The sequence below is a fragment of the Camelus ferus genome, chromosome 10 (genome assembly GCF_009834535.1).
Source record: "Camelus ferus isolate YT-003-E chromosome 10, BCGSAC_Cfer_1.0, whole genome shotgun sequence".
Taxonomy (NCBI): Eukaryota; Metazoa; Chordata; class Mammalia; order Artiodactyla; family Camelidae; genus Camelus; species Camelus ferus.
Window position 1 is genome coordinate 45,361,349 of NC_045705.1, and position 27,715 is coordinate 45,389,063.

The 27,715-nt window shown below is 47.5% G+C and overlaps 2 protein-coding genes across 11 annotated transcripts in view; one reads left to right on the forward strand and one right to left on the reverse strand.

Moving 5' to 3' along the window:
- Nucleotides 1-9,510, reverse strand: part of LOC116666421 — an 87,382-nt gene extending 77,872 nt beyond the window's left edge. For all 5 annotated transcript variants that reach the window (XR_004323264.1, XR_004323263.1, XR_004323265.1 and 2 more), the window contains exon 1: nt 8,981-9,510. Coding sequence is in view for 2 of the 5 variants with exons in the window: in XM_032488886.1 (XP_032344777.1) it covers nt 8,981-9,101 (121 nt within the window). In the remaining 3 variants the exon portion in view is untranslated. The remainder of the gene's footprint in view (nt 1-8,980) is intronic.
- The window catches only part of PTPN5 (protein tyrosine phosphatase non-receptor type 5), a 59,999-nt gene continuing 40,614 nt past the window's right edge, over nt 8,331-27,715 (forward strand). For 3 of the 6 annotated variants that reach the window (XM_032488880.1, XM_032488883.1, XM_014568051.2), the window contains exon 1: nt 8,331-8,507. The gene's annotated coding sequence lies outside the window, so the exon portion shown is untranslated. Of the gene's footprint in view, nt 8,508-9,536; nt 9,663-27,715 lie in introns of those variants that run through there. The other 3 variants (XM_032488884.1, XM_032488882.1, XM_032488879.1) reach the window with 1 other exon arrangement.

Here is a 27,715-nt window from a genome sequence, read left to right on the forward strand (position 1 = left end):
ATGGTCTTGCTGGCAGCCAAGATGGTGAGGTAGGAGGCCATGCAAAACCAATCTAATAGCTAATTACTAATCAATACATAAACTGACTTTTACTTTTTAATTTAATTTTTTACTGAAGTATAATCAGTTTACAATGCTGTATCAATTTCTCATGTACACCATAATGTTTCAATCATACATATACATACATATATTTGTTTTCATATTCTTTTTCATTATAAGTTACTACAAGATATTGAATATAGTTTGCTGTGCTATACAAGACAAGAAGAATCTTGTCTATCTATTTTATATATAGTAGTTAGTATCTGCAAATCTTGAACTCCCAATTTATCCCTTCCCACCCCCTTTCCCCTAGTAAACATAAGTTTTTCCTATGTCTGAGTTTGTTTCTGTTTTGATAAAAGAAGTTCATTTGTGACTTTTTTTTTTTAAGATTCTACTTATGAGTGATATCTTATGGTATTTTTCTTTCTTTCTCTGTCTTACTTCACTTAGAATGATGATCTCCAGGTCCATCCAGGTCGCTGCAAGTGGCATTATTTTATTCTTTTTATGGCTGAGTAGTATTCCATCATATAAATATACCACAACTTCCTTATCCAGTCATCTGTCAATGGATATTTAGGTTACTTCCATGTCTTGGCTATTATAGATACTGCTGCTATGAACACTGGGGTTTATCTTTTTGAATTAGAGCTCCCTCCAGATATATGCCCAGGAGTGGGATTGCTGGATCATAATGTAAGTCTGTTTTTAGTTTTTTGAGGAATCTTCATACTGTTTTCCATAATGGCTGCACCAAACTACATTCCCATCAGCAATATAGGAGGGTTCCCTTTCCTCCACACCCTCTCCAGCATTTATTGTTCATGGACTTTTGAATGATGGCCATTCTGATCGGCGTAAGGTGATACCTTATTGTAGTTTTGATTTGCATTTCTCTGATAATTAGCAGTATTGAGCATTTTTTTATGTACCTATTGGCCATTTGTATGTCTTCACTGGATAATTGCTTATTTAGGTTTTCTGCACATTTTTTGATTGGGTTGTTTGTTTTTTTATTATTAAGTTGTATGAGCTGTTTATATATTCTGGAAATTAAGCCCTTGTCAGTCACATCATTTGCAAATATTTTCTCCCATTCCATAGATTGTCTTTTTGTTTTGCTTATGGTTTCCTTTGCTGTACAAAAGCTTATAAAGGTAATTAGGCCCCACTTATTGATTTTTGCTTTTATTTCTATTGCTTGGGTAGATTGCCCTAGGAGAACATTGCTGAGACTTATGTCAGAAAATGTTTTGCCTGTGTTTTCTTCTAAGACGTTTATAGTGCCTTGTTTTATGTTTAAGTCTTTAAGCCATTTTGAGTTTATTTTTGTGTATGGTGTGAGGGAGTGTTCTAATTTCACTGATTTACATGCAGCTGTCCAGTTTTCCCAAGACCACTTGTTGAAGAGACTGTCTTTTCTCCATTGTATATTCTTGCTTCCTTTGTCAAAGATTAATTGACTGTAAATCTGTGGGTTTATTTCTGGGCTCTATATTCTGTTCCATTGATCCATATGTTTTTGGCATGTTTTTGTGCCAAAATCATGCTGTTTTGATTGCAGCTCTGTAGTATTGTCTGAAGTCTGGGAGGGTAATACTTCCATCTTCATTCTTTTTCTTCAGTATTGCTTTGGCAATTCTGGATCTTTTGTGATTCCATATAAACCTTAGGATTATTTGTTCTAGTTCTGCAAAAAATGTCCTGGGTAATTTGACAGAGATTGCATTAAATCTGTAGATTGCTTTGGGTAGTATGGCCATTTTAAAAATAATAATTCTTCCAATCCAAGAACATGGGATATCTTTCCATTTCTTTAAGTCATCTTCAATTTCCTTAATCAGTGTTTTGTAGTTCTCTGTGTATAAATCTTTCACCTCCTTGGTCAGATTTATTTTTAAGTATTTTTATTTTTTTGGATACAATTTTAAAAGAGATTGTTTCTTTACTTTCCTTTTCTGATACTTCATTGTTAGTGTAAAGAAATGCAACTGATTTCTATATGTTAATCTTGTATCCTGCTACCTTGCCAAATTATCAGCTCTAGTAGTTTCTGTGTGAAGCCTTTAGGGTTTCCTATATATAGTATCACATCATCCACATGTAGTGACAGTTTTACCTCTTCTCTTCCAACTTGGATCCCTTTTTCTTGTCTGATTGCTATGGCTAGGACTTCCAACACTATGTTGAATAGAAGTGGTGAGAGTGGGCATCCTTGTCTTGTTCCAGATTTTAGCAGGAAGGCTTTCAGCTTTTCACCAGTGAGTGTTAAGCTGGCTGTGCGTTTGTCATAAACAGCTTTTAGTATGTTGAGATACATTTCCTCTAAACCCACTTCAGTAAGAGTTTTTATCATAAGTGGATGTTGAATTTTACAGATACTTTTTCTGAATCTATTGAGGTGATCATGTGATTTTTGTCCTTTCTTTTGTTTATGTGGTTCCCTTCCATTTTGATATCCAAGAAAATAAAAACTGAACCTGAGGCTCAAGCGCAGTACTCTAGAGGCCCCTGTGGTCTTTTGTCCCTTGGACAGGTGGGACAGGACAGTGCTTGAGGGCCTCAGTTCCAAAATCAAACTAGAGTTAAAGACTGGCTCTACCACTTACTAGCTATGTGACCTTGGGCATTGTATTTAAGCTGAGCCTCAGCTCCCTATACCCCAAAACAAAGAAAATAATTGCACCTACCTCACAGGACTTTTTAAAGGAGTAAATGAAATAACGTACACAAATTCCTTTGCATGCAGCAAGAACCCAATAAACATCAGCTGTTATTATTAAGCCCTGGTCTTGTCTCTCAAAGTTTATTTACATTCTTCTTTGTCCTGATTCTCTATCCTTATTGAGATTTTAACATTGTTTTATGGTTTCTTCTCCTGTGGTAAGCAATCTGAAATCCTTTGTGGATTGGGGTGGGTTATAAATAAGTAAGTAAATAAATAAAAATCTGGCTAGGGGAACATTTTCACTGAAGCAAAACATTTCATTACTGATAGAATGAACCGCAAGTGAGGTCAAAAGCAAGAAATATTGACTCTAACAGTCCATCAAAAACCACCAGCAAGACACTCTCTGATTACTCAGACCATCTTTCTCTCTCCCAAAACCCTCTTTCTCCCTCCATCAAGAGAGGGTAAATGAGTCACACAAAATGATTCAAGAAGCCTAAATCCTCCTAAACTCACAACTGCTTCATTGCCATGGGCCTCACAGAACTCTCCTTCTTTCCCGTCAGAGACAAGAAAGGAAATGGATGGGGTCACTTTCCATGGTGAAGGGGTTAGGGAAGAGGGGTGCTCGCTGAGTACAAAGAGTCAGATGTAGGTTGGAATCTCATTACTGCCATTAATTAGTGAGCACTGGAGCCACAGGGAAGGCCCTGGACGTCTCTGTGCCTCAGTTCCCTTGTGGGTAATAACAGAACCTCCCTTTTAAGGTGCTTGTGAAGATGAAAGGAGAGAGTACACAGAAGCAATATGGATAGCTTATTTGTAAAGCCCTCAGTGTTAGACTTTCTTTCCTTAACTGCACCCCAGGGCAACACTCAATGGACTAGGGGAAGCGGGAACACTTAAGAGGGTGTACAGGGCAGAAACGGAGTGAGAAGACGAGTTTAGGTATATCCTCATGTGATAGAAACTCCCTACAAGAAGCAAAGGAGAAAGAAAATTTTTGACCCCCTACTATTTTGAGGTATTCTGTCTCACTCCTTCCTTGCCACAACCCTTTGAGATGGGCATTGTTATTCACACCTGACCTCTGGGGCTGGGCTATGAACCCAGAGCACACAGGCAGGAATGCTTAGGAGGCAGCTCCGGACTTCTGAAGTTGACTTTATGAAGGGTAACCGCTAGCCTCTACCATAGGGCATCAAAGGCACCACTGACAGAAATCTGCAAGGTCCCGCCCCTCCTGGAGTGCCATGCCTCTGTGACTCCCACGCTGGCTTCAGCAAGAATCTGAGTCAGGGTGACCTTGCCGAGGCTCCCTCACCTCATCAGCCACGAGGGTCTCTGTGCTATGAGCTTGGGCTTTGGAATTAACTAGATCCTAACTGGAAACACACACCCCTCACATATTTACTGTAGGACCTTAAGTAAGTCACTTACTCTTTCTGGTTTCTCTTCTGAAACTGTGATATCAAAATGCCTGCCTCGCAAAGCAGCCATGAAGATTAAATAGTGCATTGAAAGCATACAAGACAGTGCCCAGCACCTACTAAATGTTCATTTATGGTAGCTGATACTGTCACACTGACACCGTCTGGGGAAAATCAGCTCTATGCTGAATGACAGAGATGACGCTTTCAGGTGGGGAGAGTGGGCCCTTGAGCACTGACTGACATGTCTACCCAAGCTTTCAGACAGACCAAGCACCATGGCCTGGTTATCTGGCATTTGATCCTTCTCCTTGTCCCACAGGAAACTACTTATGGATAACAAGACCCAGCTGGGCTCTGTGCCCCTCCTAGGGAAAAAAAAAGATAATCAAGGCTCAGCCCAGGGCTGCCCATTCACTGCCCTGTGTCCAAAACATGTACTGATGGTGCCTTCTGTGCTGGTAACTGGAGAGAGAGAAGACACACAGCCCTACCCCAGGACTTCATGGCACACTTGGGTGAAAAGACAACAAACTGCTATTACAGTAAACAGAAAGGAATGAGGTCTGAGCATCCTTGGGAATATGATAGAAGGCTCCATGGAGAAGGAGGAATTTGAACTGGAACTTTAAAATTAGGTGAGACATGGGGAGATGGCATTCCAGGCTGAAAGCACAGCATGAACAAAGTCTAGAAACAAGAAAACACAGGATTTAAAGAACAGAATAGTGTGGTAAAGCTGGAGAACCAGGATGCCAGAGGACTAAGGTGAGAGCTCAAGTGAAGGGCCAGTGAGCCTTCAGAGCAGGGAAAACAAAATAAAGGTCATGACTACCATGGAGAAAATGAGGGGAGTTGGCCTGCATTTAAAATAGGGTGGAACTTCTAGAGGCAGGTGCCAGGATGATGGAGTAGAGACTCACAGCTCGCTCTCTCCCACAAATACACCAAGAATTACATCTACAAACCCACTGAATTGCACAGAACACCTACTGAAATGTGGCAGAGTGTCTCTTGCTTCAAAACACAGGAAGATTCTCACAAAATCCAGTGAGAGGAAAAAAGAAAAAAATCGGAGCAAGACCAGTCCTGCAGGGAGGGAGCAGAAAAGGAAGAAAGGCACCCTCACGCTGGGACACCCCCTCTCCAGCCAGGAAGTCAGAGGGGACAGAAGTAGAGCTTCTGAGGCTTGAGGGGAGAGCGGCAGCCGCTTGGCAGACAGAACTAAGATAAATGGGCATGGAGGGCCCTTGCGATCCCCAGCCCTAGACGCGAGCCAGGAGGGACAAGTCGGGACTGGCTGCTGGAGATCGGTGAGGAGCCCAGGGAGGCGGCTGGGCCCACTGCACAGAGGCAGCCTCAGGGGACTGGAGGGCGGTGTGAGCTCTGGCTGGGGGTGTGTGCGGAACAGAACAGCCTAGGACCCTCATAAAAAAGCACCACTGCTGGTGTGTGTGGGGTGGAGGGGTGCAGCACAGCAGTGTCATAGCCCCTGTCTCCACTTGGCTCTGTTGTTGGCATGTTCTCGTGAAAAGAGAGGTGGGGCTTGGTCATAACCATTGCTGTTGCAGAGGCTGGGCTGAAAGCTGAATCCATATCCAGCGGCCCTGCAACTTCACAGGCAGAACTGAGATTTGTTTACAGCCCCAGGCAGAGAGGGTGGATTTGCTCTCTCTGGACCCTTTGTGGACCCACGCCTCTGGGATGAACAGGCAGTGAGTGGAGTTCTGGTGCACAATGGGGGCGAGTACAGGTATATATAGCAGGCCGGCGTACTGTACCATACTTGGAGGTGGGGCTGGGGTCTGCGCTGACCCTGCGGCACAGCACAGATTTGGGTGTGTGACTGTATGCTCACTACAGTGGGCCCTAGTGCCTGATAATGGCAGATCCGCCCTGGTGGTTCCTGAGGCCCAGAACCTGAGGGACACCAGAGTGGGTGGCCAACATTCCCACAACTAAGGTGGGGACAAAGGCAGCGTCAACAAAGAGTACCTTCTAAGCCCGAATAACAAGCGACAAACAACACCACAGAGGGCACTTCCCAGTGGACATCTCCTGTAGAGGTATACTCAGTGACTCTCTTCCCAGCTGAAGCGCTCCAACCCTGCCTACCACATACCACAGCTCAGAAATGGGTCTAGAAGCCTCTATTCCAGCAACAGGGGAGCAGACTTGGTCCCTGTTAAGGCTGTGACAACCACAGAAAAAAAAAGAGGCCCCACTCAATAACAATAATCAGGGCAGGCTATAAATACAACACCAACCACATCCCCAGTCAAAGGGGTAACAGCCAACACACATGGAAGAAAGATGTGGCAACCATTCCTACTAAAAACAGCCCTTGCAACAAAACTATTAGATGCACAGTCTACACAGGAACACTCCCACTTTAAATAAAAACAAACAAATAAGAAAAAACAGCCCTTCAAGACCACAGTAGATAACTGATACTCCTAAACCCATACAGCCAGAGAAATATAAGTAAAATGAAGAAGCAGAGGAACCACTCCCAATTAAAAGAACAAGAGAAATCCCCTGAAGGAATTAACAATGAGATAGGCCTCAACAATCTACTAGATCATGACTTCAAAAAGGGAGTGATAAAAGCACTGAAGGAAGTAAGAGAGACTGTGAATAGAGACAGAGAATACTATAAAAAGGAAACAGAAACTATAAAGAGGAGCCAATTAAAAACAGAAAACTCAATGGCTGAGATAAGAGCCAAGCTAAAGGGAGTCAAAAGCAGACCAGATAATGCAGAGGAATGAATAAGTGACTTAGAAGACAGAATAACAGACAGAAAAGCAAGTAAAAACCAATGAAAGCAATATATGGGAGCTATGGGATAATATGAAGTGTGCCAACCTACTCATAATAGGGGTCCCAGAAGGAGAGGAAAAAGAAAAGGTGATTGAAAAGGTATTTGAAGAAATCACGACTGAAAACTTTACAAACCTAAAGAAGGAAACAAATATCCAAGTACAGAACAGCAAGATATATTCAAAGTCCTGAATGAGAAAAAGCTGCAAACTGGGATACTCTATCCAGCAAGACTATCCTTTAGAGTAGAAGGAGAGAGAATCTCACTGACAAGGGAAAACCAAAAGAATTCAGCAATACTAAACCTATCCTAAAAGAAATACTGAAAGGTCTACTCTAAATAGAAAAGAAGCATGAAGCTATAAAAACAAGAAAACCATAAGCGGAAATGTGGTAACTACAATGAGTTACAAGAGAGTAAACATGAAGATGTAAAAAAAAAAAAAAAAAAGGACATCAAAATCATAAAAGGTAGGAGAGGGGAGCAAGAAAATATAGATTTTTTTTCCTCTCCTTTTTCTTTCTTTTTTTTTCTACATTCTTTTTAGGATGTGTTTGAACATACATGACTACCAGTCTAAAGCAAATAGACACAGTAAAGGGTTAACATACTTGAAAAACAAAGTAACCACAAATCAAAACCATGCAATAGAGTCATAAAAACAACAACAAAAAAAACCCAAGCTAATACAAAAGAAAATTATGAAACCAGACAATACCATATGGTATCACTTACAAGTGGGATCTAAAAAAAAAAAAAAAGATAAATGAACTTATTTACAAAACAGAAACACACTCACAGACATAGAAAACAAACTTATGGTTACCAGCAGGGGAAGAGGGTAGGAAGGAATAAATTGGGAGTTCGAGATTTGCAGATATTAACATACATGTATAAAACAGATAAACAAGTCATACTGTATAGCACAAGGAACAATATTCAATATCTTGTAGTAATCTATGGTGAAAAAGAATATGAAAACGAATATATTTATGTTCATGTACAACTGAAGAATTATGCTGTACACTAGAAACTGACACAACACTGTAAACTGACTATACTTCAATAAAAATATGTATTAAAAAAATAGGGTGGTCATGAAAGGCCTCTTTGCGGTGACAGTTAAGAGGTAAAGGAGCAAGCCATGTGACTAACTGGGGAAAGTTCTAGGCAGAGAAAATAGCAGTGCAAAGGTCCTGAGGCCACAGGGTGGCTGCCATGTTGGTGATGCATTAAAATGCCCATGTGACTGGAATGGAAGGAAGTGAGGTTAGAGAAATAAAAGGGAGCCAACTCATGGGAGGCCTTGCAGGCCGTGATAGGGGCTTTAGCTTTCACTTGGATGAATGGAGAGCCACTGTAAGATTTCCAGTAAAGGAGCGATTTGACTTATGTTTTAAAAGGATAGCTCTGACTGCTGCGTAGAATCAACTGCAGGAGGCAAGGGTGGCAGCAGGGAGACCAGTAAGGAGCTATTAAAGAAATCCAGGAGAAAGAGGACGATGGTTAGAACCAGGACGGCGACCCTGTGATGGTGAGCCTGGGTTTCCCCATATAAACACGAAGCTTAGGATCCTGGCCCTGCGTGCCTCCTAACGTCTCAAAAAGACCCCGCCAGGATGGAATGGCAGTGGGGTTCCAGCCTGGGGAATGTTGGACTATGGGGCGCGTGGGCAGCTCCTTGCGCGTACGGACCCCTGATGCCCACCAGAAAGCTTAGACAGGTTCGCGCCCTGGGGCACGCGCCAGCAGAGTGAGACCTGGTGGAGGGAGGTTTTGCTCCTCAGAGACTGAGCAAGGAAAGGTGGGAAGGCGAGTGCCTTCTCCGAGTCCTCCTGGAGCGGGTCTTGTGCACCCGGCACTGTGTGCTCCCCGGTATGGAACCACTCCGCTTGTGCATGTGTGGCAACGGCTTCCTGAAGGCAACATTCACAGAGCGCCACAGCACCCCCTCCATGGAACTCCCCCCCACCCCCGGATATGACCCCTTTGTCTCGCTTCCCCTACCTCTATATGCCTGCCTGTCCGTCCTGCACCAGGTTGAGCGCGCACTGCCCCGCCGGGGTCCCTCTGGCGGCTGCCGTAGCGGCGCAGCCCAGGCCCGGGGCTCCCAAGAGGAGAAAATCATGAATGAAATGGACGCGGTGCTCCCGCTCCCCCGCCTTCCCTGTCCAGGCAACCTCAGCGCGGGGGCGGCGCCTGCGGGGACTCCAAGCGAAGTTGGGGGGTGGGGGCGCCCGAGATCCGGATTGGGGATTAAGGGTCTGTGATTCGGCCCCTCTCGGGCCCTGGGCGCCGCCGGAGCTCCCCGCCCCCCACGCCCGTCAGCCCCGCGGGCCCTGCGCAATTCCCGGGGAGCGGCGCAAGCCCGCCCGGGGGCGGGGCGGAGCCGGGGCTGAGGGTGCCGAGCGGACCCCGCGTCTGCGCCGGCAACTCCGCAGCCCCAGCATATTTGGTGGGGCGGTTGGGCGAGGGAGCGCGCACGGAGCGCGGGACGGAGCGCCGAGCGGACGGACCGACGGACGGACGCCCCCGCACACGCAGACGCACAGAGCTCGGCGCGGTCCCCGTCACGCATACACACACACACTCGCGCAGACATATACAGGGACACACGCACACTCGCGCGCGCGCATCCTCCCGCCAGCCTGCCCGCCAGCTCGCCGGCGCCCGGAGCCCGCTCTGGCTGGTAAGTGCGGCGTCTCCGTCGGCGCCTTTGTGCAGGGAGCCAGAAGGTGGAGGGCGCGGGGTCCCTCCCAGGGAGGCCCCACAACTGAGACCTCCTCCAGCCCCCAGGGCTGGGAAACCGGCGCCCGCCCCCGCCACGCCCCCATGGGGCTCACGGCGCCCCCGGACTGGGGGAAGGGTCCCCCACGCCCGGGAGGGGAACCGGCGCTGAATAGCTGGGAGGGAGCAGCAGCCACTCCCCACGAAGCTCGTGCGCGGTTCTGGGGAGGGAGGGGTGGGATCCGGATGGTGGTCGGGGTCGGAGCCTCTGCCGCCGTGGCTGGTGCGCGGCTCTTGGCTGCATCACCTCTCCAGGGTCTGAAGCTCTTGCGGGGGGAGGTTGGAGATCGCCGCTAGCTTCCTGGCCTGTAAACTGTAGCTCCCAGCCTTCGCTTCGCCTCCCCCGGACCGTGTAGCTTAAACCACTCGTTCCCCACCCACCCCCAAAATAAAAGCCCAGCGCGTTCCCCTCCCCCAGCATCCCCCTTTTTCCTGGATGAGGCCCAGGATCCTGCAAAACCTGGAGATTGCTCAGGTCAGAGCCCCGAGAGGCTTACCTTACCAAGAATCTTGTGGCTTAGAGGGTCAAGACCAGGTGAACCTTGAAAACTCATTTAACCCCCTCATTTTACAAATGGGGAAACTGAGGCCCAGTGAGGTGGCTGACCAAGGTCACCAGAGAGTTAGTGGCAAACCCTACATTAGAATCTAGTGTCCCTGGCTTTCATACTCATTTCCTCTCCTATACAACTCCAACCTTATCCTCTTTGAAGCCCCAGAACCCAAAATTTTACCTGAGTGTATCAAGAAACTCTTTGTAATTACAGCCCTGCCCCCCATTTGGAGTGGCAGGTGCCTTTCATTTGCTACGATCCTTACTGTAAAAAAAAAAAAAAAGAAAGAAAGAAAAAAAGGAGGGGGTTAACCTTTAATTTTTCTCTTTCAGTCTCAAAGGAGATTTCTCTTAAGCAAGCAGTCCAGGTTTGAGATTTAGTTTGGGAGAATGAAGCAGTCCTGGTCGGGAGATCAGGTTCCAGGGTGTTAGTCCTGGCTCTCCCAGGAGTCACTGAGCAGTGTCCTCAGTTGGACCAGGTGTTTTCATGGTCAAGGAGTCATTCCCTCCCCACTTTGACCTGACTGCATGCCTTCTCCCTCCCTCTCCCCTTTTCCTTAAGGGCTAGGTCTTCTATTCCAACCAGGCTCCCTTCATCCCTGTGTAGAGGGCCCTGAGTCTCTCATGTCCCGCCACCTCTCCCTCCTTGACGTTTGTGGAGGGTAGCCTCTTGGTGTTGCTGACAGAGCTGTTGGGGCAGCTTAAGTTACAGCCTCACCAGGCTTGGGTGGTGGCTCCCTCAAGGGCAGCTGGGTGTCCCCAGAGCTGAACCTGATGCCTGGTGCAGAGAGGGTGCCCCGAGAGGCATGTTGAAGGAATGCAAGCTAGATGGTGAATAGATGAAGTCAGTCACCTTTGAGGAAGACTCCGTTGGCTGGGGGAGTTGGCAAGGAGGGCCAGGTTCAGTCTCTAGGGGCCTGAGGCTCTTGTCTCAAGAGCTTCCTCCTTGGGTAGGAGGAGCAACCTGGCATGGAGCAGAACCAGGGTGACCAGGTGGCATAACTTCAGGAGCCACTACTCACATTGTCATCCATGTAAACGGCATTGTGTTCCAGAAGTGCCACTGACATAGACTTCATAATGACTAGTGGCCCCTGGTTGGTTGCAGTGCCGTGGCTCTCACCCAAAGAGTGAAGAGTCTGGGTTCCAGGTCCAGTGTCCTCCTCACGGACTGGACAGTTTCAGTGAATCCTCCCTGGGAAGCGATTTCTCCATCTGAAAAATAAGATCATTGGATTGGGGATTTTCAGGGTATCTTTTAGTTCTAAACTGTTGCGGGGGGGTTGGAAGAGGGAGGGCAGCACTTATTTATATAACTGCTGTGGGCCTGGTTTTCCTCTTCCATTACTCTGCGAGGGAATAAGATGAGATGAGATCATTTATGTAGGGTACTTAGCACAGTGCCTGGGGCATAAAAAAAAAAAAAAAAGCTCCGAATCGGTAGCTATTAATACCATTAAGGCCCTAGCCTTATGGATCTACCCCTCCACTTCTTCCCTTCTTCAGATTGCCCAAGGACATGCGATTTTAGAGCCTCAAAGCCCCTCTTCTGCAAGATATCACTCCCCCACTGACCTATTCCTGGATTTCGGCTTGGCCAGCATAGGACATCCATGAACCTCCCTGGGTGAAGTCGCACTTGTGTTTATCAGTTGTTTTGCACTTAAGGGTGATTGAATTTGATCATTTATGTACAGTCAAAGCTTTTCTTACACTCTGTCACTTATACTTAATCCTGTTGATATCAGTAGTGTTATCATTCCCATTTTAAGTAAAGGGGAAGTAAAGACTCAGAGTCCAGTTTGTCTAAGGATGTGTTCTGTAAGTCTCAGAGCCAGAGAGTTGTCTCCTGCTCAGGTCATTTGACTACTGATTCTGAACTCTTTTGTTGCCTGTCCTTTACCAAGACCGGTCCTAAAAGAGAGACAGATGACTCCTTGGAAAGAATTGAGAGAAGGAGTTTATTCTTCTGGACGATCAGAAGTGGCTTCTTGGAGAAGCTCAGTGGCGTTTGAGCTGGGTCTAAATGAAACTATTACACGTAGTGGAAGCAGCATAAGCAGAGAGTAGGCAGTGGGGGCTTGTAGAGCATGTGTAGTAATTGGAAAGTGGTTCATTCCAACCAGTACAAAAAGGATAAAAGAGGGGCCGTGAGAAGGAAGGCTGGCTAGGGAGGTGGAGGCAGTTGTTGGGGGCATTGAGTGCCAAGCCAGGGGATTGGTCTTTTGTTTTTAAGTGGGGGAGAGACATGATCAAAACGTGACCATTAGGATAAACTCACTCTGGCTGCCCCGTGGAGAACAGATTGGAGGGGGAGAGCCTGCTGGCAAGGAGCCCAGGTAGGAAACAATGAAAGGGGTATAGGTAAGAGATAAGGAGAGGATGAACTGGGGTGGTTGTAAGGATGAAGGGAAAAAGGAGTTGATGCAGGAGGCCACAGTGTCACCAGAATTGGTAGTAGGTTGTATGTGGGAGTAGAGGGAAGGAGGAATGAGAGGTGATGGCCACGTTTGGAGCCTGAGTAGCTGAGAGTGCCATTCACAGACAGAGCCCCACTGGAAGGTGGAGGGAGGCTTGGGACTGGGGGCCATGGATCTGACAGGGAACCATAATGACTCCAGCAAAGCTGGCTCATGGAGCACCCTAGACTGGCCAGAGCCAGTTGCTTCCTTCCTTCTTTCCTTCCTTCCTTCCTTCCTTCATTCCCCAAATACATAGAAACATCTGTAACATGCCAAGCTGTTCCAGGCTCTAGGGATACATTGCTGAAAAAGATGAACTTTCTGCCCAAGCTCTACCAAGGGAGACACAAAAGAAAACATAAGCAAAGATAGAACACTTCAAGAGGCGAGCAATGCTCAGGAGACAAATAAAGCAGGGTGAGGAGGAACAGGGGAAAGAGATTTTACCTTTAAATAGAATTGTCTTTAAGGAAGTAGTATTTGAACAAAGACCTGAGTGAAGTGAGGAGGAGACCTGGTAGAAGAGCATTATGGGAAGAGGAGAGCACAAGTGCAAAGGCCCTGGGGTACAAACAGCTTAATATTTACAGGGAACAACAAGTGTGGCTGTACTACATAGGTCAAGAGGAAGGGTGGGAATGAAAAAGGTAGGAGAGAGGGGCTGGCCCAGATCATGTAGGTGCTTACAGGTGTGAGAAATAAGAAATCACACGATGTTAATGAATCCTATTCTCCTTATGTTCTTCATGCCTAGAAGCCCCAAATTCAGCAATGGCTCACTAAATAGTTGTTGAATCAATGAATGTCAGAAACCAGCATTTATGTACAAAAATGCAAATGCAAATATCTTAGACTAAATGAAGGTATTATGGCATAGTAAGGGTACAGTAAGCTGTAGTATGATCAAAATGATAAAGCTCAGATGATACGAATGTCTGTTATCATTCAAGTATGAAATTTGAGTGACATCTGCATATTCAATATGGCTATTTACTAAGATGAAATAGTAATACATACCTGAAATGACTGTAAAACAATTAAAATGGTAACATTTTTGGTCTTCCCTCATCCCCTTTGCAGTGCAAATATACAAACTTTTGGCTTCATTTCAAATTTCCCCTTGTGCAACTCTTATGCCCTCAGCCATTTTCCATATAGAGATTTTAAAGAAACTCATCGCTAGCACAAAGGCCCATATTTGCAGGACAAGGAATTATCATCTTCTCTAGTAAATTGACAGGTTCCCAAAAAAGGCAGAGAGGGCAGTGAGGAGGGAGAAACTATTTATAGAGGTATAAATTCTTCAAGCACCTAATTAATTGTTTAAATGGATCTACAAGTGGGAATGGAAAAACTCCAGAAGATGGTTAATCATTTAAAGCTTTTGTCTGCATTAAGTTGAACACAGGGTATGTGTGAATGTTTCAAAATATATGGCAGCCTTTAGCAAAAATTTAAGCAGCACGCCAGGAAATACGTTCTTACCAGTGTGGGTCAGCACAGTGGTCTGTGTGTAAGTATGTGTGTTCAGTCCTAAGCTTACTTATGACTAAGTGATGTGGGGCAAGGACCTTCCCCTCTCCCAAACTGTATCCCCATCTGGAGGAAGTGGGGCTTGGGTTTCTAGGACCCCTAAAGCACTAAGCACTGTGATCTGTGATACCTGTAGGCCTACCTTATTGTATTCCTGGAGGTCAGTGACCACTGTCACAATGTGGGGATGTGGCTCCCTGTGGCACTCAGATGATTTGGTGGATGAGAGGCAGGCAGGTGGTCCCGTCTCAGAGGAGATGGATGCTTCCATCAAGCAGACGGAGCCAGATACTAGGCTGGACCTTTTGAGGGGAATATTGACAGATGGTCTAAGTCTTCTTAGAATTCTAGACTCTGTAGACACCCTGGTCCAAATTCTGTCTGGTTCTGCATATCTTGTCACCTCTAGAAATTGGAAACTCAGGTCAGCCCCAAGAGCGGGGAGGAACTAGAAACCTTTTTAGTTTTTGAACAGTGTCATCACCAAAAAGCTCTTCCTTGCCTGAAACCATTCTTCAATATCATCTCCGTCTTTTCTGCATATGGTGAGATGTGGGATGAGCACCTTGGCCACCAGTGTCTGGCAAAGCTCCAGAATCCCCAGACTCTTACACAGAAAAAAGCTTTTCCCACTGAGCTGCGGTACATGGAATAAAAGCCACCCTCCTTCCTGTGTCCCCCTTGAAGCAACCTTGACTCAAATTTCCATTTCTGGGGTGCAGCATGTTGAGCTGGAGAGGGATCCCCCTCGAGCTAGATGCAGGGGAGTCACAGTTTGTAAGTGAACAGGCATCTGGTGAGAATTCCTAACTTGGGGCTAGTGTGGGGGATAAACTGTTCTTGGCCAGATCTGGTAACTGCTATGAAAATGCAGACCCACAGTTGCCCTTCCTTTGCGTGGTGAGGTGGTTGGGTGAAGTCACTAGAGACATACCAAGCTTCAACATGTCTTTCTTAAGAGTAGAAATGTTCCCCTCTCCTCCAGCTCTCTGGAAGCCACTCAGGAGAGATTCAGTGAACCTCAGTGGTGGGCGGCACGTGGATGTCTGGAGTCAACTCCAAAGATTATATATTTCATCATCTGCCTAAGGGTGTTGCCCAGCCTTTATAAAATAAATTACGTTGTAAAATTAACACAACCATACCATAGAACAAATGTAAGATTAGCCATGATTTTATATGTCCCATGCCATTTCTTCTATAGACCTGTATCTTTTAATAGTTGAAGTCAGTCTGCATATAGTTTTGTACTCAGCATTTTTCGCTTAACATTTTCTCAAAACTTCTGTGCTTCTATGTGACCTTCTTCTAGCTTCAGTGGCTTAACTGTACTTTATTTAACCATTTCTTAATTGGTGGACATAGTCTTGAATATCTTCCAGCACACAGCTTTTCCATCTCAGATTCTCAAGGCATCTGATTTAAACACCCCAAAGGGAGTATGCCAGGACCAGGGAGAGGGGCGTTGTAAAGAAGAACACAAGGTTAAAGAACATGTTGACTATGGACAGATGCAGATTGGTTTCATGGATACAAATGATGTGGCCCTGGGTCCTGGAGTAGAAAGAAAACAGTGGACACCAGAGCGGAAGCCTAAGAGAGGATGGAGTGGAGGATTATGGGCCAGGACGCTCAAGACACAGAGCACTGAGGGTGTAATAGAGGCATGTCTGATTTCACATGGAGTCCCTCCAGCGTTCTGTTGATTTGGTTTGGGGTGCCTTTTTAAAATTATGGTGCAATACATGAAATATGCTCTTTTAACTGTTTTAAGTATATAGTTCAGTAGCATTAAGTACATTCACATTGTTTTGCAACCATCATCACTATCTATCCATAGAACTCTTTTCATCTTACAAAACTGAAACTCTGTACCTAGTAAACAGTAACTCCTCGTTGCCTCCTCCCCTCATTCTCTGGTAACCTCTGTCCTACTTCACCTACTCTAGGTGTCTTGTAGAAGTGGAATCATACACTTATTTGTCCTTTTGTCCAGCTTATTTCATTTAGCGTAATGTTTCCAAGGTTCATCCGTGTTGTAGCATGGTCAGAATTTCCTTCCATTTTAAGGCTGAATAATATTCCATTGTATGTATACACCACATTTACTTATCCATTCATCCGTTGATGGACACTTGGGTTGCTTCCACCTTTTGGCTATTGTGAATAATGCTGTTATGAACATTCAGGTTATCTGCTTGAGTCCTTGCTTCCAGTTATTTGGTGTATATACCTAGAAGTGGGATTGCTAGATCAAATGATAAATCTATGTTTAACTTTTTAAGGAACCACAGGGTGCTTTTAATTAAGGATTTTTGTGTACTCATCAGAAAAAGACCACTAAATGTAGTCTTAGGAGTGGAGGTCCCAAAAAGAAACCACTAATTTTTTCAAGTAAATTTTGTGTAGGTTCTGCGTGGCATTGGAGGCAATAGAGAAGAAAGACAAGGAAACAGAATACAAATGAATCCTCCCTCCATCTCTGAAGAATTATTGTGATTTAGTGGCATCGTGGGTGGAAGAGGAAAGCTCTCAGGAGAGATCTTGGGGGATGGAATTCATTCATGCACACAGGTATTTACTGTGCCAGGAAATCCACACACCAGGAAGACCTTGCCCACAAGGAGCTTGTGGGTGTCTGTTGGGGGCACCAGAGAGTAACTGGCAGCAGTGGTGTGTACTGACGCACACCAGTCATCATAATTATTTTTTCTGAGTGCTTACTGCATTACCTCACATAATCTTTAAATTTAAAAAAAGTTATTTTTGCTTTTTGTTTTGTTTTTTGAGGGGAGGCAATTAGGTTTATTTTTATTTATTTATTTATTTATTTATTTATTTAATGGAGGTACTGGGGATCGAACCCAGGATCTCATGCATGCTAAGCATGCACTCTACCACTAAGCTATATCCTCCCCCACACCTAGTCTTTACCACAGTTCATTGCAGAAGGTTTTTATTATCCTCAGTTTATAGATAAGGAAACAGAGAGCTTAAGTAACTTGCCGGGAGCACACTGCGAGTACGTGGCAGAACCTGAACTCACACCTAGGTAGTAATTGTGCTCTGGTGATGAGCCGAGGGCTGTGGGGACGCAGGAGAGGCATCTGTCCCACCTGGAGATCAGAGAAGGCTTCCTGAAGGAAGGGGTCAAGTGAGCATTTAAGTGTAAGTGGGCTGTGTTCTTTTACCTGCGATTTCAGAACATGGTTTTCAGTAGCAGCAGCAGCTCTCAGCCCTGCTTCCTGTTCGCCAGCCTCCCAGGGCGCCCCGCCTCACTGAGACTGCATTTCAGAGGAAGGTGATCACAGTCAGTATCCCTGGTGCTCGTCATGAGGCAGGGAGGCCAGCAGTGGGACGGTTCCTTTTCTCTCTGACATTTGCTGCCTCTGACTCCCTTAGCTGGCTTCCTTCTAGTCCCTTCTGGGATGCCTTAGAGGGACGTCCCAGAGCCCCTTCTGGGCCTGGGCAGCTCCGGGCCAGGAGTGGCCATGGGGTCGTATGTCCACCTGTGTCACTTCACTGCCCCAGGATGCCCCAGCTTGTGGACTTCCATCACCACGAAATCCCATCTTCCCAAAACCCAGATGGAGCCAATTTTCTCTGCTCTCTGAACCCCGCTGTAGCTCCCCGTGGCTGCAGCAGTGTTTCTCAACAGGCCTTTCGGTGGGAGAGTTCTTGGTTTTGGCAGCATCCCTGGCCCCCTCCCCTAAATATTTCCCAGGGGCAGCTTTCAGTGATTGTGACAGCCAAGAATGCTCACACGCATTTTTAAGGTCTATTTTACGAACACGATGTACAGACCTCAAATGTTCCATCCAGTGAGTTTTGACAATTGTATGAAGTCAAATAACCATCAGCAGGATTGCTTTGTGGAACATTTCCATCACCCCTGAAATTTCCTCCTCTCTCCCAGCCAGTGCCCACCCTCAGAGGTAACCGTCGTTCCTGTTTGTCATCATACGAGTTCTGTCTGTTCTTGATCTTCATGTGAATGGACTCGTATAGCATGTGGTCTTTTGTGTCATAAGTAGTTTTTGAGATTCATCCGTTGTTACACCCCCCAACCCTCCCAGATACACATAGATCTCTAAATGCCAGCTAGAATGGCAGTCCTGTCCTTAATCCCACTGAAAAGAAGCGGGGTGGGAGTTCAAGTCAGTGTGTCTTCATCGGAAGCCCGAAGCCCACTGCCGTGTGATGAGAGTCCCCTCTCCTGTGCTTTCTGCAGCCACACTGAGATTCCCCCTTCTCCTGGCACACCTGGCTGTTTCACCTCTCCCAGCCTTTGCCCCTGAGGTGTTCTCAGCCTGGAACGCCCTCCCCACTGTCTGGTGAACTCATCCTTGTCCTTGAGATGCTCAAGGACACTTCTCTGTGCAGCTTCGCAGACTCTCCCTTTGTGCCCTCCCGGACACTTGAGTTAGACAGCCACCGTTGACATTTAGCGCATTTTTGCTTGCGAGACTACAGGCTAGTTGAGGGTAGGGACAGGGGCTTAGTCATCTGTGGATGCCCACGGGCTCAACACACAGGGCCCGATAAGAAAGAAATGGATATAAGATTATAGCAGGTCTTGTCTTAAGACTACCTAGAGGCAAACTGCAACATATATCCCCAGAGCACCCTACGAAATTGTTAGAAGAAAGGTGGTGAAAAAACAGTATAATCCCTGGCTACAGATGATAAATGTAGAGTTAAACTCACTGCCAGTGAGGCAGAGACCTCCAGCCCTTCCCCAGAAAACCGGGCATAATGAGAAATGAATGGGCATTGATGAGTGCAAAGTAGTACAGCTCAGGGAGCCAAGGGGATGGGGAAAAGATCAGAGTCAATCAGGGAAGGCTGCCTGGAGGAGGTGGCTTTCCAGGGTTTTCCAAAGGAGTCTATTGCGCCAGAGTTACATAATCAGAGGTCATCTATAGAGAGCCTTAAAGCATGATCCAGGGCGGCCTGGATTATGGCCTGATCCATCCTCTTGTGACTGTAGTCCTGAGTCTCACATAGCTGTCCTTTCCTCCCCTTTCACTCCTTTTTCCCCACTTCTTCCTTCCTTTTTTTCCTCCCATTTAGTCACTCCTTCCCATCTTCCTTCCAAACTTGAATGTATAGAAAGAGCTGGATATACGTTGCCCTTCCTTTCATCCCTCCTTCTCTGCACTGGACTCCCTGTCATGCGGAATATAAAAGGAAGCTCAAGCCTTGCCCCTTCGCAGCCTGGGCAGCTCACAGAAGCCAGGATTATGGACAGGAGAGCCAGGGAGCAGCCCCGGGTGGAGTGTGGTCCATTGCCAGATGTCCAGTCACAAATCAAAATGCTTGCAGAAGAATTCAGCCAGAAGAGAGGTCAGTGTGCTCGACTCCCTGGGGAGGCTTCCTGGAGGCAGCATGAGTGGAGGCAGGCCTTGGAAGGAAGGAGGCCACAGTTCAGAGTAGAGGAGCAGGGAGGCCTGAAGGAGGAACAGGGGAGAGAAAGGCTGAGGAGCAGGAGTGAGTGTGGCTGGGAGGTGGGGCAATTTTCATGGCAGAGGAGGATTTGGAGAATCCTATGTAGTCAGGTTTTCAGTTCTTTGCATCTCCCCTTCCTGATGGCTCTGGGTCTGACTCTGCGGACCTGGAAACAGCCCAGGGCTCTCCAGAGGGGAGAGGATCAGTTCTGCTGGGAGAGGCCCGGCTCATCCTCAAGCTACTCTCTGCTGCATTGTTCTCATTAGCTCCGGGAACACCTGGTAGAGCCTGAGGAAACGGGAAACAGCTTTGTAGCTGATGGCACCGCCTGATACAAAGAGCAGGAGCATCTCCCGGGCTGGGTTGACTTAGAGGGAGCCCAGAGATGAAGCTTTGAGCCAGGTCAGCAGTGGTGACAAGGAGGATGTCAGCCCCAGCTTGCCTCGGACTCTGTGTACTTTGGTCACTTCTGTTCTTTAGCACAATGCTGCGGCCGACAGCTTTTATGGCTTCCATGGCCCAGAGAAAGAAACCAAGGCTCAGAGAGGTTAAGACACTGGTCCAGGACCCCGTGGGAAAGAAGGTGGCAGAGCACAGCCTTTCAACCAGGGATCTCTGGCTCCGAGTCCATCCTTTTTATAGAGGACTGTGACTGCCTTAAGGTGTGTGGCCTTAGAATGTCCAGTCTGTTGGTCTGTTGTTTTGAGGGATGCCACCCATGACTGCAGACCTCTGTTGATGGCCCACCCAGGCCCCAGGTTTCCAGCTGTCCAGCTGTCCCCTGGCACGAGGCTGTAAGAGCATCAACCATCCTTGGTCCAGGACCAGGCTCCAGCCTATCTCCTCCATTGGTTACCAGAGCAGGACCCAGGTGACCACTTACCTCCTCTCATGCCTGTCCCAAGCTCCTCCAAGTGTCTGTTATTTCTACACAAACTAGGGTAATGATGTCTTCTTCACCAGCTTGACACAAGGGTTTAATGAAATAAGCTATCAGAAAGCACATAGCACACAGTAGGTATGCAGCTTTATTTATTAACTCTGAATTCAGGAAGTCAGACCACCTTCAATCTTGACTCCTGGTCCCTTCTGGCTTTTTTTTTTTTTTCTTTTCTATTCCATTCAGCTTCCTGGCTCACACTCTATTCTCTCTCCTAGCAAAAGTGCCTCAGACCCAGTTAATATTTCCAAACAGCCTCTGCCCTGCCTCACCCAGGCCCTGCCTCTGACTCAGTTTGCCTGATGCTTTTACCAGACCTTCAAGTGCCAGGATCTTCCTGGCCTGAATACAGAAGGGTTCAGTCAGAGGCTGAGGGTGGGGGCCCTGATGGAGGACTGGACCCCACAGTGAGGGACAGCAGGAGCTAGGAGCCTCCCAGGCTGCAGGTAGGAACAAACCTAGCTCTGTCCCCTCCGTAAGTGCATACAAGCCCTATGAGAAGTGGCTTTACAAACGATGAAGAGCAGAGCAGATGGCAGACAGCATCGTCATGAAGGATACAGAGCCGGACACAGGTGGCCCTGGCTCTCTGGGCCCAGAGTTGGCACCAGGGATGTCTAGGGCTGAAACCAGAGGCAGATAGAGATCAGAAGTACAAAGTCATTTGTGATCAAGGTGGATGTGTAACCAGCACAGGCTTGGTCAGGATTCTAGTCCCAGGTGGAGGAAAGAGAGCTGCAAGGGTGGACAGGGTTGCAGTCCTAGAAGGCAGATGACTGAGACCAAGACTCTGCCTGGCAGGGCATTGGGCGAAAGGCCAGGCACTGGGATTGGACCAGTGTCAGAGCCAAACAAGCAGCAGTGAGGCTGAGTGTTGTGAAAACTTTTAACAATAATATTAGTTACTATTTACATAGCATACTCTGTACTAGGAACTCTTACAAGAGTTTTATGTTTTCTGGTCTCAGTAATACTTGTGTTTGGTACTACTGCTGGTCCATTTTACAAATGAGAAAACTGAGGCACAGAGAGTGTGAGTTAAACTCCTGATCTCCTCCAAGGCTGGCAGCATGACCGCTCTCATTCTCAGCTTGAAATCAGCCATGATAGGAGCATTTACACCAGGGAAGTCGGCAAATGCCACAAATTGTGGCTATTAAAATTTTTTATTAAAAAATTTTTTTTCTGAGAACCAATTTACTAGCACACAACTAGACTCATCCCAGAGCCTCCATGGACCTCACCTGTGGGAGAGAAGGCCTGTATTAACTGAGAAGCAAGCAACGCCTGACACACTGGATGATGACAGCATTTTTAGGAGCTTAACGGGCCCTGTCTAAGCATTCTGCACGCATGTCATGTAAAAACTTCGTGTGAGGGTCAAAATTAACTTCTTCTCCATAAGTAACCTCTCAAGTGTAGACACAGTTATCCCCGCTTCACAAATGAGGAAACTGAGGCACGGAAAAGTCAAGTATCTTACTTAAGATCAGGCAGCCAGTGAGGGAGCCTTGGTTCATACTCAGGGAGCCCAGCCCCAAAGCCTGAGCTTTGTGGCATCTTTGATGAGCCATTAATACACAATCGAACTCTAGCCCATTTTTCATTTATTTTTTTGAGAATATATCTTGAATATCTGCATGGTGTCAGGTAGAGTATTAAATACAGGAAACAGAACATTCACATCAGAAGCTGTACACCCAGTGGTCTCAATAAAGCCTGGGCCTGCTGTGGAGGCAAAGTGAGTTTGAAGCCTGCTTCTGCCAACTTACCAACTGGGTGACCTTGAGTGAGTGACTCAGTCTCTCCAAGTCCTAATATCATGTGTAGGAGGGGGAGGAGAACTGTGTTTAGCTCATAGGGTTGTAGTGAGAAGTGAATAATGATGTCATGCACACACAGCACCTGGCACGGTATCTAGCTCTCAGGACGCGCTCGAAGGAAGGAGGCTGCCTTGACTGTAAACCAGTTTGTGTACAGGTAGCTCCGTGTGAGGTGGGGATACAGACATCAATAGATAATCACCAAGCAGAGCATGAGAACAGAAGAGGAAGAAAGCCAGTTCTTCCTTAGGGAGTAAGGGGGTTTCTCCTGAGGGAGGGGTCACATTTGAACAGGGTCTTAAGGGTTTTCCAAGCAGACAAGGGAAAAGAGGGCTTTTCCACTGAGGGGGAAAGTACATCCCAAGGCATTATAGGTAGGAGTGAGCGTCAAGCAGAATGGAAATACCGAAACACCTCCCTCCCCAAGAGGTGTGACCATGCCTTCACATTTGTAATTGCCTGTTTTCTTGTAAATTAAACTGTATACCTGGGGAAGGGGGTTGGTTGTAGAAACGGAGCAGAAGGGGGTGTTTTCAGAATCTGAGAGCAGAGGGTTAAAACAGATGACCTTTGAACTCTGAAATCCCTTCTCTTCCATTGATATTCCTCTGGACTCCTGTTCACCACACAGATAGGACTGTCTGCAGTAGATACTAATCAGCACAGATGAGCTTGGCCTCCATTGGTGACTGGCTGTGGTGGGAACTCCCTCACCACTTGAAGGTTGGGCAGCTTCTGCCCCAGGATCCCTGGACCAAGGCTGTTTCCCTGGTACTGGGAGCGCCCTCTGCTGGTTCACTGCTGCTCCACCACTTCCACCTCAACCTTGACAGCCCCAGAATTGAAACGACCTTAAGGAAAGGCCCGTGAAAGTCATTAAATTCAATTCCTTTGATTTTCGTTTTTGGTTACTGAGACTCAGGTTAGCGGAAGTGATTCGCCCAGAGTCACACCGTGGCCTAGGACTAGAACTCAGGGCTGCTGGGTCTTTAGCCACAGAGTGCATTTTTTCCTCCAGTGATGGAGCACAGCTGCCACCTTCATGCACAGTGTCCACTCCAGCCAGTCTCCCAAGGACAGCTCTCTGGGGCTGCTACTTCAGGTGGAGAAAGCTGAGGTCAGGGTCCAGGGCAGGACTTCCTGTCACTCTGTTCCTGGAAGACACACAAAGCTAATGGCCCCACAGCAGCAAGCTCCTTCAGAGCCATGGGAAGTGGAGTCTCCCTCAGGCTCCTTTGCTGACTCACCCACTGTGTGAGTCCAGCAGAGTCATTTTACCCCCTGAGCCTTAGTTTCCTTATCTGTAGAATGGAAGTGCTGCCCCCAAAGACCTATGGCGAGGGTTTTTAAAAGAACATCTACAATGCAATTGCTGTAGTCTGCTGTTTCATTCATGTTCACTCTCTTCCTGATTTCAGAGCATTGTTTTCAGCAAAGGCTGAAAGCAAGAAGAAAAGAGAGCTTAGGAATATGGGCAGTGAGGGGCAGATCTGTCATTACTAGCTGTGTGACCTTGGCCAAGTCACTGCACTTCTCAGAATCTCCATTTTCTCATCTAGAAACTACAGGTAATGATAGCATGTTCTTCCTAGGGCTGTCGTGAGGATTAAGGTCTGCCATCCGTCTCTGAAAAGAAGAGGAGAGGGGAGGAAAACACAAAGGAAGAACATCCCAAATGAGCACCTCAGTCCATTTCCCTGTCCATACTCCCTTCCCACATCCCCTTGCCAGACAGAATTTCTTTCTGTTCCTTGAGAGTGCCCCACTTTCTCTCACTTCCAGGCCCATTCGTGTGCCTTCCCTCTGCCTAGAACACCCCACCTGCTCCTCTCTCACTCCACAGCTGCTGACCCCTGACTCCTCCTTCAGTTCTCATCATAGATTCCTTCCTGGGACTCTTCCCTGACTCCTCTGTCTCATTCAGGACCTCACCTGCACCCCCACAGCACCCCCACAACACCCTACACTTCATCAAACAGGCCACCTGGGTCCCATTGCCTTTTGTTACCTGTACTCCCCCATTATGCCTTGAGAGCCTACAGTCCATTGTATCCCCAGGGCCTCACACTGTGGCTTGCACGTAGTAGGTGTTTGGTAAATACTAGTTGAAGAAATGAATGTTCCAGTCCCTGAATCAGGTAAAAGATGGAAAACTCTCTTACCCCTTTGCAGTCTGGGCCCCTCCAGCACCTCCATCTTCCCTTCTCTTGGGTGTCTGCCATTCCCACACCCATGCCCCTGTCTCCCACCAACAGAGCATGATGGAAGATAAGTCATCATTCATCTGGGTACATCCCAACAGAGAACACTCAGACCCTGTGTTTAGGATCCGGAACGCTCTGAGTTTGCAGTCTGCTCAGACGTGGGGACAGATGGCTGGACAGTGGACAGCTGGGCAGGGAGGGTAGGCAGCTTGGCAGGATGGAAATAGCAGTGAACTAAGCATTGGGAGCCCTGGGCTCAGAGCCTATCTGTTCCACGAGTTTGCTGCACGCATCAATCTGAGCTCTGTGGTTGCCGGCAACAGAAACTGACTGACTTAGGCAGGAAAGCTACTTGTTAGAAGGCTTTGGGCTCTGACACAGAATGACAGGTAACTGATCACTGGTCTTGGGCCATCCCTGGGGCAAGGGACAGGCAGAGCACTTGGGGAAGAGAGAGTTAACTCCCAAAGGGAACTCTGGATTTTTAACTACCTGAAAATAAGTGTTCACACACTGTGTGACCTGAGGCAAGTCACTTAACCTCTCTTGCCTCGATTTCCCCATCTGGATGTTCTGAAGCTGGCCTCTCTCTTCCATTCACATCTCCAGTGTGCCTTCTGCTGAGAAAGCTTCCTGCCCTGGCCCCGGATGGCACCCTTCCCCATCCAGACACTTTGGGAGGGATGATGAGGGAGCAGGTGTGTGCTTCCCTGTGGCCGCCCCAGGGAGGAGGGCAGGGCCTCTCCTTCTGCATGCTTTGCAACTCATTTGCATGAGGTAGTCAGCCTGGTTTTCTGTGAAGCCAGCATGTCCTCTGCCCCTGCACACTGAACATGCTGATGAAAATCTGGACGGCATTATGGGTCTCTTTCTGGCCATGGTCTGACCGCCTTCTCCAGGTTAGGAAGCTCCTAGCTAGATTCTGTCCTCCTAGAGCCCCCAAAGCCACTAATCCTAAGGCCCTGCCACTGCCCTCCATTTGACCTTTAACTTGTACATCAACAGGCTTGAGCCCTGAACACCTGGGATGCAGAGGTGACGGGGGGTAGGGATATTCCCATGTCACTGGATGCCTGGTGGGAGAGGCAGGTGCACAAACAGCTAACTATAGCAGCAGAACCAAACAAGAGACAGAGAGGAGTATGAGCCCAGGGTGTGGGGGAGCCCGGAGGTGGGAGATCAGCCGGTGCTCCATAGAAGAGGTAATGTTGAGAATGAGTAAGATTTGGCAGGAGAAGGAAAGGAAATTCCAAGCTGAGGTAACAGCAATAACAAAGACTTAGAGAAGTGGGAGTGGGCAGGTTTGATTCAGAAAATAGAGATGTCTGGAGGGGTCAGGGCTTCAGGAGAGTGACAGAGCTTCGTGTTGACAATGTGGGATGTCTGGAGGGCCCTGGGGAGCATGAAGCCCAAGGTAGAAGGCATGTCTGCCTGGGGTTGGGTTGGAGGTTCCTGGGGCCTCAACCTTCTACCCAGGAATCCTGGTTTCAGCATCCCAGCTCCTCCTTGCCCCTCACCCACCTTGGAAGAAGGTGCCAGCTCCTCTGCCTCCCTCCCCAGACCTGTCAGCTATTTCTCTGCATACGTCCTGGGCAAAGCTGGCATCCGCTCCAGGGTGCATCCTAACAGCACTCGCCCATCCACCTGCCCACCCACCCTCCCACAGCAGAGGTGAGGTGCTCCCAGCCCATCTTAGGCAGGCCTCTGTTAGAATGCTGCACCCAGCCCATAGCATTACAGGTTCTGTGTCTCCCCCACCAGCCACAAGTTCCAGAAAAATAAGGTGGGCTGGTCCAGGCCGGGTCTCTAGCACCCAGCCTGGTGGAGTAGCTGGGGGTACATAATACCTTCCCACACAAATGGACAAATGATAGTGATGACATTCAGGCTTCTAGGGGCCTAGAATCTGACCACCTTACTTTATAGATGAGGCCTCAGGGGCCCAGGGTGAGAGAGGATTGACCAAAGTTGTAAGCTTGTTGGGAGCAGAGTTTAAAAGTTGTTTGTAGCAGCACTATTCACAATAGGCAGAAGTGGAAACAACGCAGAAGACCATCATCATCTGATGGATGCATAAAATGCAGTCTATGCATAAAGTCAAATACTATCCAGCCGTTAAAAAGAATTGAATACTGGTACATGCTACAACTGGGATGAACCTAGAAAATGTTATGCTAAGTGAAAAGAGCCAGACACAAAAGGCACATAGTATCTGATTCCATTTATGGGGAATATGCAGAACAGGCAAATCCGTGAGAGACAGGAAGCAGGTTAGTGGTTGCAGGGGCTGGGGAGGGGGGAATGGGAGTGACTCCTTCATGGTAAGGGCTTCCTTTTGGGCTGATGAAACTGTTCTGGAACTAGATAATGGTGGTGGCCACACAGCATTGTGAAAATATTAAAAATGCCACTGACTTGTATGTTTTCTAATGGCTAAAATGGTGAATTTTATGTTAAGTGAATTTTACCCCAATTAAAAAAAAGGACCCGTTTGGGACCAGATCAGCTGCCACCAGCTGGGTCTAATGTCCATTCCTCAGACATGTGCCGCTGTTTGCCCTTCCTGTTGCAGACCTGGCCAGCCCAGGGATGGGGAAGCCCGGGGCGTCTCTCAGTTCCGGGGAAGCCTCCCAGTCATGTGGAGGAGGGATGCCCTGCTCGGGAGGCAGGATTCCCAGCAGTGAGGCCTGCTTCCTGCTCATGTGCCTCTGTGGAGGCCTGGCCTCCATCACTTACCCCACCCTGCTGACCAGCCTGCTTCCAGTTAATCCCAAATATCCCAGACATCTCAGGCCTCCGTGCCTTACTTCTGCCATTTGCACTCTGAAGGAAGTCCTTCACTTGTGACCCATCATCCACCTGGAGACATCCTTTGAGAACCAGCCCTATCATGCCCTTCCAGAAGACTCCCCCGACAGCCCCCTCCCAACAAGACAAGCTGAGCGCCCCAAGGTGTCACGTGCATACAATCTATTAAAGCAGGTGTGGGGTC